This window comes from Trichosurus vulpecula, chromosome 2 (genome assembly GCF_011100635.1).
Source record: "Trichosurus vulpecula isolate mTriVul1 chromosome 2, mTriVul1.pri, whole genome shotgun sequence".
In the NCBI taxonomy this organism is placed as follows: domain Eukaryota; kingdom Metazoa; phylum Chordata; class Mammalia; order Diprotodontia; family Phalangeridae; genus Trichosurus; species Trichosurus vulpecula.
In genome coordinates, this window is record NC_050574.1 from 381,829,215 (window position 1) to 381,844,387 (window position 15,173).

Here is a 15,173-nt window from a genome sequence, read left to right on the forward strand (position 1 = left end):
CTAACTTGAATGTTGCGTGAGTCATTTGTTTCATTGTGTAAACAACATATTAGATTTTGCTTTCCAATCCACTCTATTATTTTCACTTATTTCATAGGAGAGTTCATCCCATTAACATTAATGGTTATGACTGTTAGTTGTGCTTTTCCTTCCAACCAAGTTTGATACATACATTTTTTCCTTCTTTGTCTTCCAATCCCTTCTTTACAAAAAAGGGGTGAAAGAAAAGACATGTAATCAATGCTGGGACTCTATAACTTAAAAGATCTAATCCCACTCCTCCCCAGGTGTCCCTCAGGGTTCTGTCCTGGGCCCTCTTCTTTTCTCCCTCTATACTATCTCATTTGGTGATCTCATCAGCATCCAGGGACTAGATTATCATCTCTATGTTGATGACTCTTAAATCTACATATCTTGCTCCAACTCCAATATCACATCTTCAGTTGCCTTTCAGACATCTCAAACTGGATGTCCAGTAGACATCCTGAACATCCAAAACAGAGCTCATCTTTTCCCCTAAAACCTCTCCACTGCCCCTTTACTATTATTGTAGAGTGCATCACCAACCTCTCAGTTCTTCAGGCTCAAAACCTAGGAGTCATGCTAGATTCTTTTTTTTTAATTTTATTTTTTCAGGGGTGGGAGGGAGGCAATTGGTGTAAGTGACTTGCCCAGGGTCACACAGCTAGTGTCAAATGTCTGATGCCAGATTTGAACTCAGGTCCTCCTGACTCCAGGGCCAGTGTTCTATCTACTATGTCATCTAGCTGCTCTCCTCAGTATCTTTTAACCCCCATATGTAATCTGTTGCCAAGGTCTGCCCATTTCATGTTTGTAACATTTCTCCTCCATACCCCCTTATCTCCTATGACAGTGCCACCACTTTAAGTTCTGGTCCTGATCATCTCACATCTGGATTATTTCACTACCCTGCTTGGTGTGTCTGCATCAAGTTCTCTCCCCACTGCAATTCATCTTCCATTCGGCCACTAAAGGGATTTTCATAAAAAGCAGGTCTGATCTTGTCACCATCTACTCAATTAACTTCAGTGGCTTTCTAATTTCTCCTGAAGAAAATACAAAAATGTTCTTTTTGGCATTCAAAGCCCTGGTAGCATACAGAATCTGTTGTTTGTCAGTGGAATTATTAAAATTAATCACTCTGGGTACTGGGAATTTGCAGCATAAGGTGTTATTTTTTTTTCCTGGAGGCAAAGAAGTAAAATCTTTCAATTGACACTTTGTTTTTTTTGTGTGTGCATGTTTAGAAGTTCTGGGAAGTTTCTTTGTATTGTTCCTTTCATTATGTTGTTCAGGTTTTTGGATATGTCATGTTCTCTGGAGCTCCATAATCTTCAAAATATTTCTAAGCATCATGTTTTCAAGATCAATGTTTTGCTGGTATAGAGATCTTGCTTTGATTTAATGTTGTTGCTTTTTGTTTCTCCTTTTCCAGATAGCCCTCCACTTTTATGAATTTGCATTCCCAGTCAGTTATTTTCTATTTTGTTTTGTCAGAGAGACATCACTCTGGATTCAAGTTTTTCTATTCTGTCAATTATTTCTGCTATGCAAGTAATAAATTCTGTTTTCAAAATTCTTATTTCGCTTTTAAATTATTCGGGAACATCCTGAAAATTGTTTCAAAATCCACAGGGTCCTCTCCTTCCTCAGCTGTTGATTAATTTTTCTTTGTCTTGAAATATTTGTTCAGATATATGAACTCTTTCCGCTGATCTAGAGGTCATTTTCCCTTCTGTTACTATTATCTTTCCTATTGGTTTATCTGTTTATGCTCTAGGTCATTGAGTTTTCTTCTTCCAGAGCTCTTCGATAATTTTAACCTTTTTTCTTTGATCACTTTCTGACTCTCTCTTTTGATGGCAGTTCCCCTGGGGGCTGGATTTTATCTCAGCCTCCTCCCATGCTGGTAATTCACATTTCACAAGTCTAGGTCTGTGCCCCAAGTGACTTATGGAGGGACAGAACTAGCCTCACCTAGAGATTAGGCTCTTTCCTTTTAGCTTAGTGGAATGCCACATGGCCTCCACTTACCTTCTCACTTAAACAACATGCACACACATCCTGCTCCTTTTCCCTATGTTTCTATATTCTCTAGATGAGCTTTGGGCCCTGGGAAGAGACTGAGGTGGGGGTAGGGGATTGGGTTGTTGAGTTCTCTTGGAGATGCATGGATATGTTCATATAGCCCTGCTGCTGAAAGTGTCTCAATGGGAGCGAGAGTAGTCAGGGTTGGGAACTTTTTACCTTGCCTGTGTTCTTAGTGTCATAGGTCAAGAGAGTTGAAATTGCTTCAACTCTCATACTTAATTCCTTTTTTTTGAGAAGTCTGAAATGTCTTGAGGAGCTGGAGAAAAAGGTAATATGTGATAATAAACTAGAGTTTATTGAAGAGGTAGACACAGTAAGCCCTGTGCTTTAGGAATATCCCTTTGACAACTGAGTGGATGATAGTCTGCAGACTTGAGGTAGGAAATCCAACCAGAAGGCTATTGTAATGGTCTGAATGGTCTGGTATTAGATGATGAGGATCTTTATCAAGGTGTCAGAGGAGAGAAGAAGAGAGTGTAAAAAGGAGATTCAGTAAAATTAACAAAAAATTTGGATATGTGGGTGAGGGTGAAGAGTCGCTAAGATGCTATATGATTTGGTGAATATATTAGGTATTATTGCATTATCTATACTATTATTTAAAAATGCTCCATTTGATGAATATATTAGGTATTGTATTGCTGCATTATCAAAGAATAATGTACTCTTCTTATCTCTTTTAACCATGACATTTATTTAAGATAGAAAGAGGCAAGGGTTTGGGGAGAAAGATAATGAGTTCTGTTTTATACACATTGAATTTAAGATATGTACAGGACTTCTCCTTCTAGCTGTCCAGTAGGCATTTGGAGATATGAGACTGTGGAGGCCAAGAAAGAGTTTAAGTTCGGTGAATAGATTTGAGAATCATCAGCACAGAAATGATCACTGAATGCATGGGAGCAGAGGAGATTATCAATGAAATAGAATAGAGAGAGAAGAGAAGAGGACAAAGGCCAGAGCCTTGGGGGACAACCAGAAAGGAAGAGAAGTAGTTGATATCAGTGTCACAAAAACCGAAAAGAGAAGAGAGAATATCAAGAAAAAGAGCGTGATTAAACAGCGTCAAAGAATGCGGACAGGTCAAGTAGTATGAAGACTGAAAAAAGGCGATTTGGCAATTAAGAGATCATTGGTAACTTTGCAGAAAACAGAATGAAATGAATGTTGAGGTAGAAGCCATATACTAAACAGAGTCAAGTGGAGTGAGAGGAAAGGAAGTGGAAGCCCTGATTGTAGCTCATATTCTCAAGGAGTTTAGACATGAAGGGGAGAGTAGACAACAAGGATTATCTGAATGCAAATGGTGGCTTTTAAAAATGGGGGGTGGCATGGGGCATACATACTTATTGGCAGCAAGGACCAGAATCAGAAGATCAGAAGAGATGGAAGATTAGTGAGAGTGGAAATGATAGAGTGATAGGGTGATCTGAAGGGGACTAAAAGTGGGATGGACTAGGATCATGTGTGCATGTAGAAGGATTTGCCTTGGCAAAGAAAATGACCATCTCTTCATGAAAAATAAGTGAAAGAGTTGATAGTAAGGAAACACATCTGAATATGAGATGAGAAGGAGTGGAGAAGAAGAAAATATTGGCAGAAGACCTCAATTTTTTCTCTGAAATGTGAGGCAAGGTTCTCAGGTGAGGGGGGATGAGTAATAAGAGTTTGAGGAGGAATAAAAAGGTTTGGAAATGTCCTTGTGATAAGTGAGATAATGAATGAATTAGGGAAATGTAGAAGGATTGCTTTGCTGCAGTGAAGCCCCAGTTGAGATTATGTAATATAAATTTGTAGTGGACTTAACCAAAATATTTTCATCATTTTTCACCAGCTTCATTCAGCAGCACATGAACAGGGGAACAGGAAGTAGACAACAGAAATAATTCAAAGCTGGGGCTTGGCAGGACAAGATTGGTGATGGGATTGTTTGTCCTTTGTTTTGAAGAGGACCCAAGACATTATGGGGTGATGTCTTGACTCATGAGTGAAATGGATTTAAGTGAAGCAGAGTTGTGCAAAGTCGTCAGTCCCACTCTCTTCCAGAGTCACTGAAGTCCGGTGATAGGATAAAAGTCAAGACCCGTAGTGCCTGCTTCGGCCACCTTCATGGCCACTGGAACAAATTGTTCTTATTGGCCTATTCTGTTGGGGGGGGGGGGGGAAGTCTCCACATGATTGTGGTAGATATCCCCCTAACTTACTGATGAGTTTGAGCCCTGTTGGTTACCATCAACCTGGGTTGGCCTGTCTGCCAAGATGTTTTACTGGGATGTGGCCACTACATATGCTACAGTTTCTTAGAGCCACAGGTGAGAGTCTGGTGAAGGTAGACACCACAGGTAGATAAGTAGTCCTGAAAAGAGGATCAGCAAATCCTCACACCAGAGTTGCCAGTCCTCCCTGAACATCCCATATACCCTAATGATAGGATAAGAAGGAAAAGAACTTGAGAAGAGGACGGTGTAGATTTGAACTGGTTCAAACAAGGGGGTCAAAATGGGGGAAAGGAGGAGAGTGTAGCCAGTATATGGCTCATAGCCTGGGAAAATGAACTGAGGGGTGGAAAGTTGGCAGCCACAGTGAAGATGAACAGGGTTAGGAGTTGTAGGGCAAAGGGGAAAATGGAATAATTAAATATTATGATCAGATAAAATAATTTCATAGTTTACCATACACGAAGGTAGAAAACTTATGGGTGATGGCAGGATCAAAGGTTTTGATCATCTCTGTGTGTGGCTGAAGTGGAGTTGAGGAGTAGGTCATAAAAAATGAGCAAATTGAGGAAACTCAACTCCCCCACCATGACTAGTGAGTCAAGTAGTTCAAGTGAAAGAATAAGCAATGGTAGAACAGGAGGACAGGGATAATATTTCATTAGTTGGGAGTCAGGTCTCAGTGCAAGAAGATGAAGGATGTGAGTAAGAAGATGGCATTCCAGAGAGTACAGTGGAAGGGGTGGATCTAGAGTGGTAAATTGTGGGGACAAATCACATTTAAGGGTTTGGGAATAGGGAGCAGGGAGTAGGGCTTGGGAAATGGAGTTGGTACAATGACATCTGGGGTTCGAAATTACTGGGATGGGGATAATATAATGGGGTGGGCATATGCTAACCAGCAGGGTTATTATCTTAAGATACTTTGGTTCCTTTCTCAACACTCTGGCATGGCACTGCTGCTGCAGAAGTGGAAGGGGGTCACAAAGAAATGAGGTCCGTTTTGTACTTTTATTTATTTTCATGAATGGTTGGTTATTTGATTGCTCCCCCTACTTGGTAAATGTGGTAATTCTAGAACTAATGCAGGCTGATGGACAGTGACCTGGCCTATACTGGGCTCAGAGGTACATGTATTTGTCAGAATAAGACCAACCTAGACATTTCTTTCTATTCCCCTGCAGGAGCCCTGGCTGCTATGGTTACTCTAATAGCTTCAAGCCGATCATATGACCCCTATGGAAGTAATGACATAGTAAAACATTCGCTTTATCAACTTTTGATGATATTTGCTGTGCCATAGTAGGAAGATGAGTGATGGGAAAACATGGGTTATTTCCCAGAGAAAGAACCCAAGAAATGGCAATCACATCCAAGGAAGGTTGTAGGCATGCAGATTATCTTGTACTAATCATTGACAAATTTTAAATTGGCAGGAGGAATCTAATGAAGTGAAATTTTGTGGTATGGTATCATAACTTGGGAAGATGATACCTCTCAGAAGTTTTACATTTGAAAAATTTCTATTGACTATTCAATAATTCAAATTACTTGATTAGTCTACTATAATATTTCTATAAAATGAAAGGTTTGTCTTGGAATTTGCAATATTATTAGCAACTGCAAAACATGCTAGGCCAGATTTAACTTTCCAGATAAATAAGACTGAAGATTTGTCAGGAAGGAATAAGACAAATTATTTTAAAAGGCCCACCTAAAGAAGGGATGTAGATGTGGACATAAATGTATAATGGTGTTTCACTGGGGAATTAAGAATCTTGGGTTCTTGTTGCATACTCTGTAATTAATTAGTTGCATGACCTCGAGGGAAATGACTTGCCTTCTCTAGGCCTCCTTTTTCTCCTTTGTACAATAAGAGAGTTGGAGTAGATAATCTCTAAAGGGTCCTTTATAGTCCTCTGACTCATTGAAACTTGTTAAAAATTGTTGTTTGATAAAACATTTCTCAGTGTAACTCTAAGCAAAGAAAAATGTTACAATTAACACATCCAGCATTTTTATTTAGACAACTAGATCACTAATTGCCTTGTGATGAGGCTATTACTCTCACAGGAGGGAACACCAGAGCCAACAATATATAAGCAGTTATTTCCTCATAAAATACTGCTACGGTTAATGAAGTTGTTGTTGACTAGCCAGGCTGTCTGAGTAATGCAATGATTAATCAAACTCTCTGATTTACCTGAGGTTTTCATTTCTGATTGTTGGAAATCTTTCTAAAGTATATTAGTGCTCCAAAATACTTATAGCAGCACTGTACATAACAGGAAAAAAAACAAAACCTAAAATTATGTATCCAAAAGGGAAATGGTAGAACAGATTGTGGAATATTAACTTAATGAAATACTATTGCACCATAAAGAATGTTGAGGCAGCATGGGGTAGTAGATGGAGCTAGCCTTACAGTAAAGGAATTATATCTCCCATCTCTCCACATATCTGACTATTTCTGCTTAGTCTCCTTTACTGGATTTTCAAACAGGTCACTTCCACTCGTCATGGCTGTCCCACAGGGCTCTATTCTTCTCTTCTCCATCCATACTACTTCTCCTGGTAATTTTGTCAACCATCATGGATTTAATTACCATCTCTATACTGATGATGCTCAAATATACATATCTTAACCAGCCTTAACCTCTCTGATGACTTCCAGCCTTGCATCTCCAGCTGCCTTTTGGGTATCTCAAACTGGATGTCCAGCAGACATCTTAAACTCAACATGTCCAAAACTGAACTAATCATCTTTTCCCCTCAACCTTTTCCCTTTCCTGACTTTCCTGTTACTGTTGAGGGTACCACCATAATCTCAGTAACCTCAGTGTCATCCTCGACTTCTTACTATCTCTCACATGTACCTTCCCCCATCTAATTTGTTGCTAAGGCCTGTCAATTTCACCATTACAATATCTCTTGGAGGGATACTTTCTTTTGATACTGCCAGCATCCTGGGACAGGTCCTCATCTCCTCACGCTTGGACTATTTCAATAATCAGCTGACTGGTCTGCTTGTGGCAAGGCTCTTGACACTCCAATCCATCCACATTGTTAAAGTGATTAACCTCTGTCTGCTTCAGTGTTCTCATCTATAAAATGGGGATAATAATAGCACCTACTTGCCAGGGTTGTTGTGAGATAATATTTGTAAAATGCTCAGCCTGGCACAAAGAAAATGCTATGTAAATATTAAATTATTATTATTGTCATCCTACTATTATCTTACTCCCCGCCATGTATGCTTTGACCCAGTGATATTGGTCTGTTTCCTGCTTCTTGAGGAAGACACTCCATCTCTCACCCCTTGGGCATTTTCTCTGGCTGTCCCCTGTGCCTACAACACATTTCCTCTTCATCTCGGCCTCCTGACTAACTTCAAGTTCCAGCCCAAATCCCATCTTCTATGAGAAGCTTTTCTCATCCCCTTTAATTCTAATGCCTTCTCTCTTTTAACTATTTTCTATTAATCCTGCATATAGTTTGTGTACATTTATTTTCATGTTGTCTCCTGTGAGCTACTAGAGAGCAGGTATTGTCTTTTCCTTTTGTTCATATCCCTAGTGCTTAACACGCTGACTAACACATAGTAGGTGTTTAATAAATGCTTATTGACTTATTGACACTTCATAATTATGTAACCCTGGGGAAGTGATTTGACCTCTAAGAGCCTCAAAAGCAGCATGTGCTAAAGTGCATGGATACATAGTTTCTTCAGTGGGAGTGCTTTTTACCAATGAAATCACAGGTTCATTCCAAAATAAAGGAATAATGAATATGAAGAATTCAGGGAAAAATAGAAAGACTTGTATGAAATACTAAGGTGTGAAGATCCAAAAGAACAACCCATACTTTATCTATGGTAAGGCAAATGCAGGCAACACTAAAAGGTTATAACAGATCAAAGACGATAGATAATACTGGTTCTCATTTTTGTTTACCTTTTTAAAATAATTACAAAGAGGGAAAGCTACATGCATGGTTGACTATAATCACTACACTGGATAATTTTGAATAAATTTTTTTTAATAAAATGATACTGTGGATGGTGGGTTGTTTTTGGTGAAGTGATTGATGTGTTCAAACAAAATATCAATAAAATGGAATATCATTATAAGTTCCTGCTAAATGAATACTATAAATACTGGTTTTTAGTTCAGTATAATAAAGATAAATAAAATGTATCTTGCTTTTATGATCTGTACCTTCAGGTAAACATTCTGAGAAACACTGAGTATAGAATTAAAGGTGTAAAATTGAGTTTAGGTCAAGAATTTTAGTCAATTAAAAAAATTTCTAATATGAACTTGTTCTATTATATGTATTTCTCATAATGTTGAGTATAGAAAACAGGCATGTAGGGGTTTTACATTAACTTTCAATCATAAATAAAGTTGAATGAAAAAATAAAGTTAATAATAATAAAGAAATAATAAAGTTAAAGAAATGTTAGATTGCATTGAAATGGAAGGAACTTCAAGAGTCCATGTAGTCCAGTTATCAGGCCATTGGCTGACCAACAATTAGGTTATCTAGATGAAAAGACAGAAGAAAAGCATATTACTTTCCAGCTACTCACTGACCTGTATGTCTTTTGTAGTGCTTCAACATGTTGACTTTTTGAGCAAATTTCCTATGGCACTCCTTGCATTCATACTCCTTGATACCTTTATGAAGTTTCATATGGTGACGAAGAGCATGTTTGGTTTTCATGCCTGTGGAAAAAAAGAAGCAGAGAGGCATATAATACCCAAATCCTGCCATGCCCTTGGGACTGTACATAGACTGGTCGCAAGAATAAATTCTTTTATCAATCACCACTTAAACTCCTCACACCTAAATTCTCAGGGCACCTAGTTTGTGTGTGTATATATGATTGGTATAATTCAGATTTATCAAATCTTTTACCCAAACTTGAACTGACAATGCAGGTACAAAGTTATTAAGTTAGTGTCATCCAAAACCTACATTTTAACCCTGGGACTCTATGTTTAAAGTATCTGATATTAGGTTAAGCAATAATAAAAGTAGTTTTTAAAGTTTTAAATAATTTTATTTGTATTTTCAAGAAAACAAAACCTAATATTAATTTTAAAAGGAAACAGCATTAAAAAGCAAAGAGGTTGTTAAACTCAAAATTCCATCATGTATATTCTGATATTAAACTTTAAACCTACCTTTTAAAATTAGTCACACAGAGATGATCATGTGGATTTTAAATATATATATATATACATATATATATATATTTATACACATGTATATATATAGACATATATATGTAACTATAACCTCAACAATTTGAATTCATAAAAGTCTCAATTATAGACTAGTTTAAAACAAAGAAATACTATATCATTACTTTTGGCACTCATGGGCTGTAGATAAATCAATTCAGTGCCTACATAGAAAAGAACAAACCTACAGAACAGTAGCCTGAGGAGTAATAGTCTCTGCTTAGAGTTATGCCACTTGGTTACAAATGTGTGTCAGTGGCTAGCTGAAAAATATTGCCTCTGAGTAATAGCTCTCCTTTTTTCAAAGGCCAGACATCAGTAGCATCATCTTTACATATTAAAGGCTATTATTATTATCAAAGAGTGCTCCTACATAGCTTAAAGAATCATTTGGCATTTTTTTTCTTTCAGGTAGATAAATATTTACCCTTCTATTTATTACACTAGTAATTGCATGGCATAGCCCTAATTCTCCACCTAACTTTCTCAATGGTAGTGAAAAGGTTAACTTTAGCCTAGCACTTGTTAGAATTATAAAACTAAAGTAGCAGAGTTTGAATTAATATGAGTTGACTACATTTCTTTACTAAGAAGGAAAACAAGCCAATCTGCTATTTCAGGGACCATTTTAGTGATTTTTAGGCTGAACTGTGGCACTATCTAGCTAGCAAAGGGAGCAAAAGTCTTTGAAAAGACTGTTAGGAGGCAGCTGGGTGGTGCAGTAAGTAGAGCACCGGCCCTGGAGTCAAGAGGACCTGAGTTCAAATTCAGCCTCAGACACTTGACACATGTACTAGCTGTGTGACCTTGAGCAAGTCACTTAACCCCAATTGCCCTGTCAAAAAAAAAAACAAAAAACAAAAATATTGTTAGGAGGAAAAGATTCAGAAGTGGAGCTGAAGGAGGTGTTTCCAAAAATAAGCAGTCCTTGGGTGTCAGATATGTATATGTCTATTGACTAAGGAAACTGTTTTTTCTCAGCGTCCTGAACTATGACCAAGTACCTGCCACAAACAGCATTCTGGCTAGATGAGGAGAAGAGAAAATTCAGCAACTCTTATTTTAATAGTTGCTTCAAGTCAAGATCAAAGTTAAATGAAGCTGAAGTAGAGAGAGGTGACAGTGAAGAAAATACTTTGCCACATCTGTACTAGGTTAAAACTACTGTTTACATCCTGCATGCATTGTAAGTGAATAACATTAAATAGAATGACATACCTACCTTTTCCACATTCTGCACATAAGTATTCCCTGATGTTATCATGCACTCTCATGTGTTCCTTAAGCATATCTTTTCTGGCAAAGGATTTACCACATTGTTCACATGCATGACTTTTTACACCTTTTAAAAAAATTAAATCAAATTTAAGTTAAACATCAAAATTCAAATTAATGAGTAAGCCACAAAACTATATAATGAGATAGACATGTTCAAAATATGTATTAAGGTATGAAAGCTGAATTAATTAGTGATAAATCTACTTAGCGTACCACTTATTTATTTACAATCATGATTTTAGTCTTCTGATAACCAACTCGCCTCATAAAACACGTTTCCTGAGGAAGCTGGCTAGTCTGTCTGACTGTTAGCTTGTTTTGGTTCTGGTTATTGTAAGCTAGATGTGTGAGATAAGTTGGAGGGTTTTGATGGGTGTCATTCAAGATCATGAGCCCTGACCCTACACAAACTCAGCAATGTCTCGTTTGTGTTATGTATGTTTTGTTCAGAGTAACCTGGTTACAGCATTTTTGTTAGCTATAGCTGGCTAGCACCTCTACTATACTGGTTGGTGTATTGTGTGACTAGGATTTTGTACAAAGGCAGAGAGGTAGCCCTGCTTCCTCAAAAGGTTGGATGGTTTATTGATTGTAGATCCTGAATAGTCCTTCAACCTGTCTATTTTTAAATAGTACCAATTTTATACTTATGACAACTCTAGGAATGTTCCAAATCAAAATAAAATGGTCCATTTTAAGAGAGAAAAGTAATGAGAAATAATGAGCTTAAGAAACTGTAGGGGGAAAAAAATTGAGCCCAAACAATTAAGTAAATACAAAGAGATGGCCAGAGAAAAAGTGGAATACAAGAAAAAGTTACAAGTTTTAATTTTAACTATTCTTTTCATGGTTGAATGCTAGCATGTGTTTTTCCCCCCACCTTCTCTTCTATATACATGATGAATTAATTCTTAGAAAGGATAGAGCCTTGAATAAGAATGTAAGTTTAATGATAATTTTTCTAACAATTAGTGAAATATTTCTGAGAGAATTCCTAGATTTGATAACTTGCTTCATGACATAAACACATTAGCAATGACAGAGATACTCAATTTAAAGTACAAATTATAAAGGAACTCACTAAGGTACTACTGATACACATTTCCACTGTCCTGGGACTAAGCTTCAGGGGCAAGATAATGACAAAATTGAATTTAAATGTGACAGCAGAAATTTTGCTGAAATAAAAATTTAAAAGCCAGATACCTTACCATTAGGAAACTGGATTTATTCCACATAAAATTTTAATGAGCACTATTTTTCTGACCTACAGCTAGGTGACATCTTAAATTACTGTTAATGCTCGATACTTCCATATACTAGTACAGTGTGCCATGCCAAAGAACCAGAAGACTACTGCTAGCCTAATGAACCTAGTGATGGGATTCATGTGAAAGTTTATGAGTATAAGAATTCCTTGAAATCCTGTTTGAAGTTCCCATAACTCAGTTTTCTTTACTACGAACACCTCGATAAAGGGGAAAGACTTTTCCACATGGATTTGTACCATATGATGCAAAAATGTCCCTGTTCTTGAGAAGCTACCAGATCTACCATTAATCTGAAGGGATGGCACAAACGAACTTTCAAGCCTTGGACCGATAACATCTTTGTGACTTTCATTTAGCAAGTTGCCAAAGAGCTAAATCTGTCCAAATAGGAACAGGGAAATCTTGCTCTATTCCTTATCTCCCAAACATGGACAGAGGACAATGATACTGGATCTATACCTTTTCCTCCCCTGAAAGCCTTAGAGATAGTCATGAGGAGAAGCTCTGCTCATCTGGGTGGATAACTAGTGGGGCCTCAGAAAGCCAGGAAGTGGGACAGGGAAGACAACTTTATTTTCCTTACCTGAATCAATGTCCTAATCTTTGAGGATGTGGTTAGTGGTTGCTGCCTTTCCTATTCCTTCTGCTAGGCAGCTACTAGCAATAATCACTCCCAGGGAAATTATATGCACCTTATCTTTGACCTTTATAGAATCACTTGTCCCTGATTTTCAGAGTAATGACATTTTTTCTCTATAAGCATAAAAAAGAGGGACAATGTGGAATTTCATTTTGTTGTGCTTCTGGGGAGCCTAACAACTGCTCGAAAGGTGTACTGGTATCAGAAACTTTTCCCATTAGAAACCTTGCTCTATCGTTAAAACAATGGAAAACCTCTTGCTTAGATTGCTGTAATCAAATATGTGTTAATGCTTTACCTTCCTCAGAATATTACAAAAAACCTCCTTGGTCACCAAGCCTAATTGACTCTCATCAATTTCCTTAAACCTGTTCCCCCCTCACCCTGCTAACTTTGTACTTCCCTCATTTGATTTTGTTTCCACAAGATTATAAAAATCATTTGCCTTGCCCAGACACACAGCAGAGCTTCTTGGTGACACTAAGACACTGTGTCTGTGTTTGAGTGTCTCTCCCACTGCAATTAATAAAGAGCAATGTCTTGGCCATAAATGATGGATTAATTCTTCAACATCTAGAAAAAAACAGTACAGTATTTTAAGCTAAGAAATTCAGTCTCCAGAACTTTAAATTCCCTACTTATCACAGGAGAGAATTTTAGGAAGGTATCATAGAGATACGCCTCTGATACTTAGTAGTTTTGTGAAGGCAGCCAAATCACTTAATCTGCCAGAGTCTTGCCTCCTCTTCTGTAAAATGTGAATAAGAATATTTACATTGCCTACTTCAAAGATGTGATTTGAGGAATATTGCAAACCTTAAACTGCTGTTTAAATGCTCATTAGTTATCCTTATGGCTCACAGTAGGTTACTAAACAATTTTCCCAATAAGATTATAATTAAACAGTTAAGGAATGTGTTAATATTAGAAATAGGTAGCCTAGAGCTACAGGAATAAATTATAGTACCTGTGTGTATAAGCTTATGTCGTTCCAAGTTTCCTATGCTATTAAAGATCCTTCCACAAATTTCACATGGATGAATGTACCTAAAAGAAGAGAAAAAGCCTAGTGGACAGTGAGTTCACACATAGCCACTATTTTAGTAATTTGCAATAAAACTGAACTTTTATTTATTAATTGTTTATTAAGGAAAGAAAAAAAGTAAACAAGATATTAAACAGATTTTTTAAACTTCATCTAAATAAGCACAAATGCAAAAAGGCATATACATGGCTAAACTTCATCTGTTCCTAAAGTGTTTAGGAAGCATAACTATCTGTATAACAATGGAGAAGAGAATAAAGAAATAAGTCATATCATACCACCGTATTTTTTAACCCCATATTGACACTATAAAGCAAATAATTGTGTGCATTAGCCACAATGCTTTGAGAAAAATGTCGAGGTCCTTCAAATTACTCAATAAAATAATTAATATGGAAGTATAGCTATCCACCTCAGCCACAATTCTAGCAGATACTACAGAACAATCATCAAGAGGCAACATTTTGTCACAAAAGGCCTTACTTCTGTACATTGGGATCAGGCAGGTTCTCCCGGTGAATAACCATATGTGCATGATATGTTGCTTTAAGGGCGAATCGTCTGTTGCAAATACTACAGCCATAGCCTTTCTCTTTGTGGACCTCCATGATGTGCTTGAGGTACTCTTTCCCTCTGCCAAATGTCAGCTGTGGAATGTATCAATAATAAATGAAAAGGCAAAGAATAGAAAGATAGGAAAACTTTGATGTTCCACACCCTACGGTACAGAAAATCTACCCTTTCTTGTCAAAGAAATGTTAAACTGTAGATCCAGGCAAGTTTAAAACAAAAATTCTCTTCTATAGGTGAAATGGCTTCAGCCTATAAGGTGACTTCCAAGACTTAACTGCATTTTTGAGTCTAAATCTTGTTCTCTTTAACTCCAAGCTAGGAGATGATTAGGACACAAAAGGACATGGTTCTGTACCCTTCCGGTTTCCCTTTTTATATTCTTTTGATACCCCAGTACCTCACAATGTCATTATCAATGCCTGTTGGTGTTTAAGGTCTATCAATGTAGATCTGATTTAGATCTATTCTTCTTAAGTTTATCCCATGTTATATCTGCTTCTCCCCAATCACCGCATAGAAAAAAAAAACCTGTTATGTCTCATTATGTCATAGATTTGCTAATAAATCTGATAAATCTACTCTAAGATGTAAATAAGTTTAATAAATTTATATCACTGTACAGATACTGGGAATCATCTGCATTTTTTTTGGAGGGGGGAAAGCAGGGCAATTGGGGTTAAGTGACTTGCCCAAGGTCACACAGCTAGTACGTGGGTCAAGTGTCTGAGGTCGCATTTGAACTCAGGTCTTCCTGACTCCAGGGCTGGTGCTCTACTCACTGCGCCATCT

General features: G+C 37.3%; 1 protein-coding gene across 1 annotated transcript in view; it reads right to left on the reverse strand.

Moving 5' to 3' along the window:
* The window catches only part of PRDM15 (PR/SET domain 15), a 148,365-nt gene that overhangs the window by 24,308 nt on the left and 108,884 nt on the right, over positions 1 to 15,173 (reverse strand). Inside the window, exons 14-17 of the mRNA XM_036747347.1 lie at positions 14,295 to 14,458; positions 13,734 to 13,813; positions 10,800 to 10,919; positions 8,924 to 9,055 (exon numbers count right to left, since the gene is read on the reverse strand). Of these exons, the coding sequence (XP_036603242.1) occupies positions 8,924 to 9,055; positions 10,800 to 10,919; positions 13,734 to 13,813; positions 14,295 to 14,458 (496 nt within the window). The remainder of the gene's footprint in view (positions 1 to 8,923; positions 9,056 to 10,799; positions 10,920 to 13,733; positions 13,814 to 14,294; positions 14,459 to 15,173) is intronic.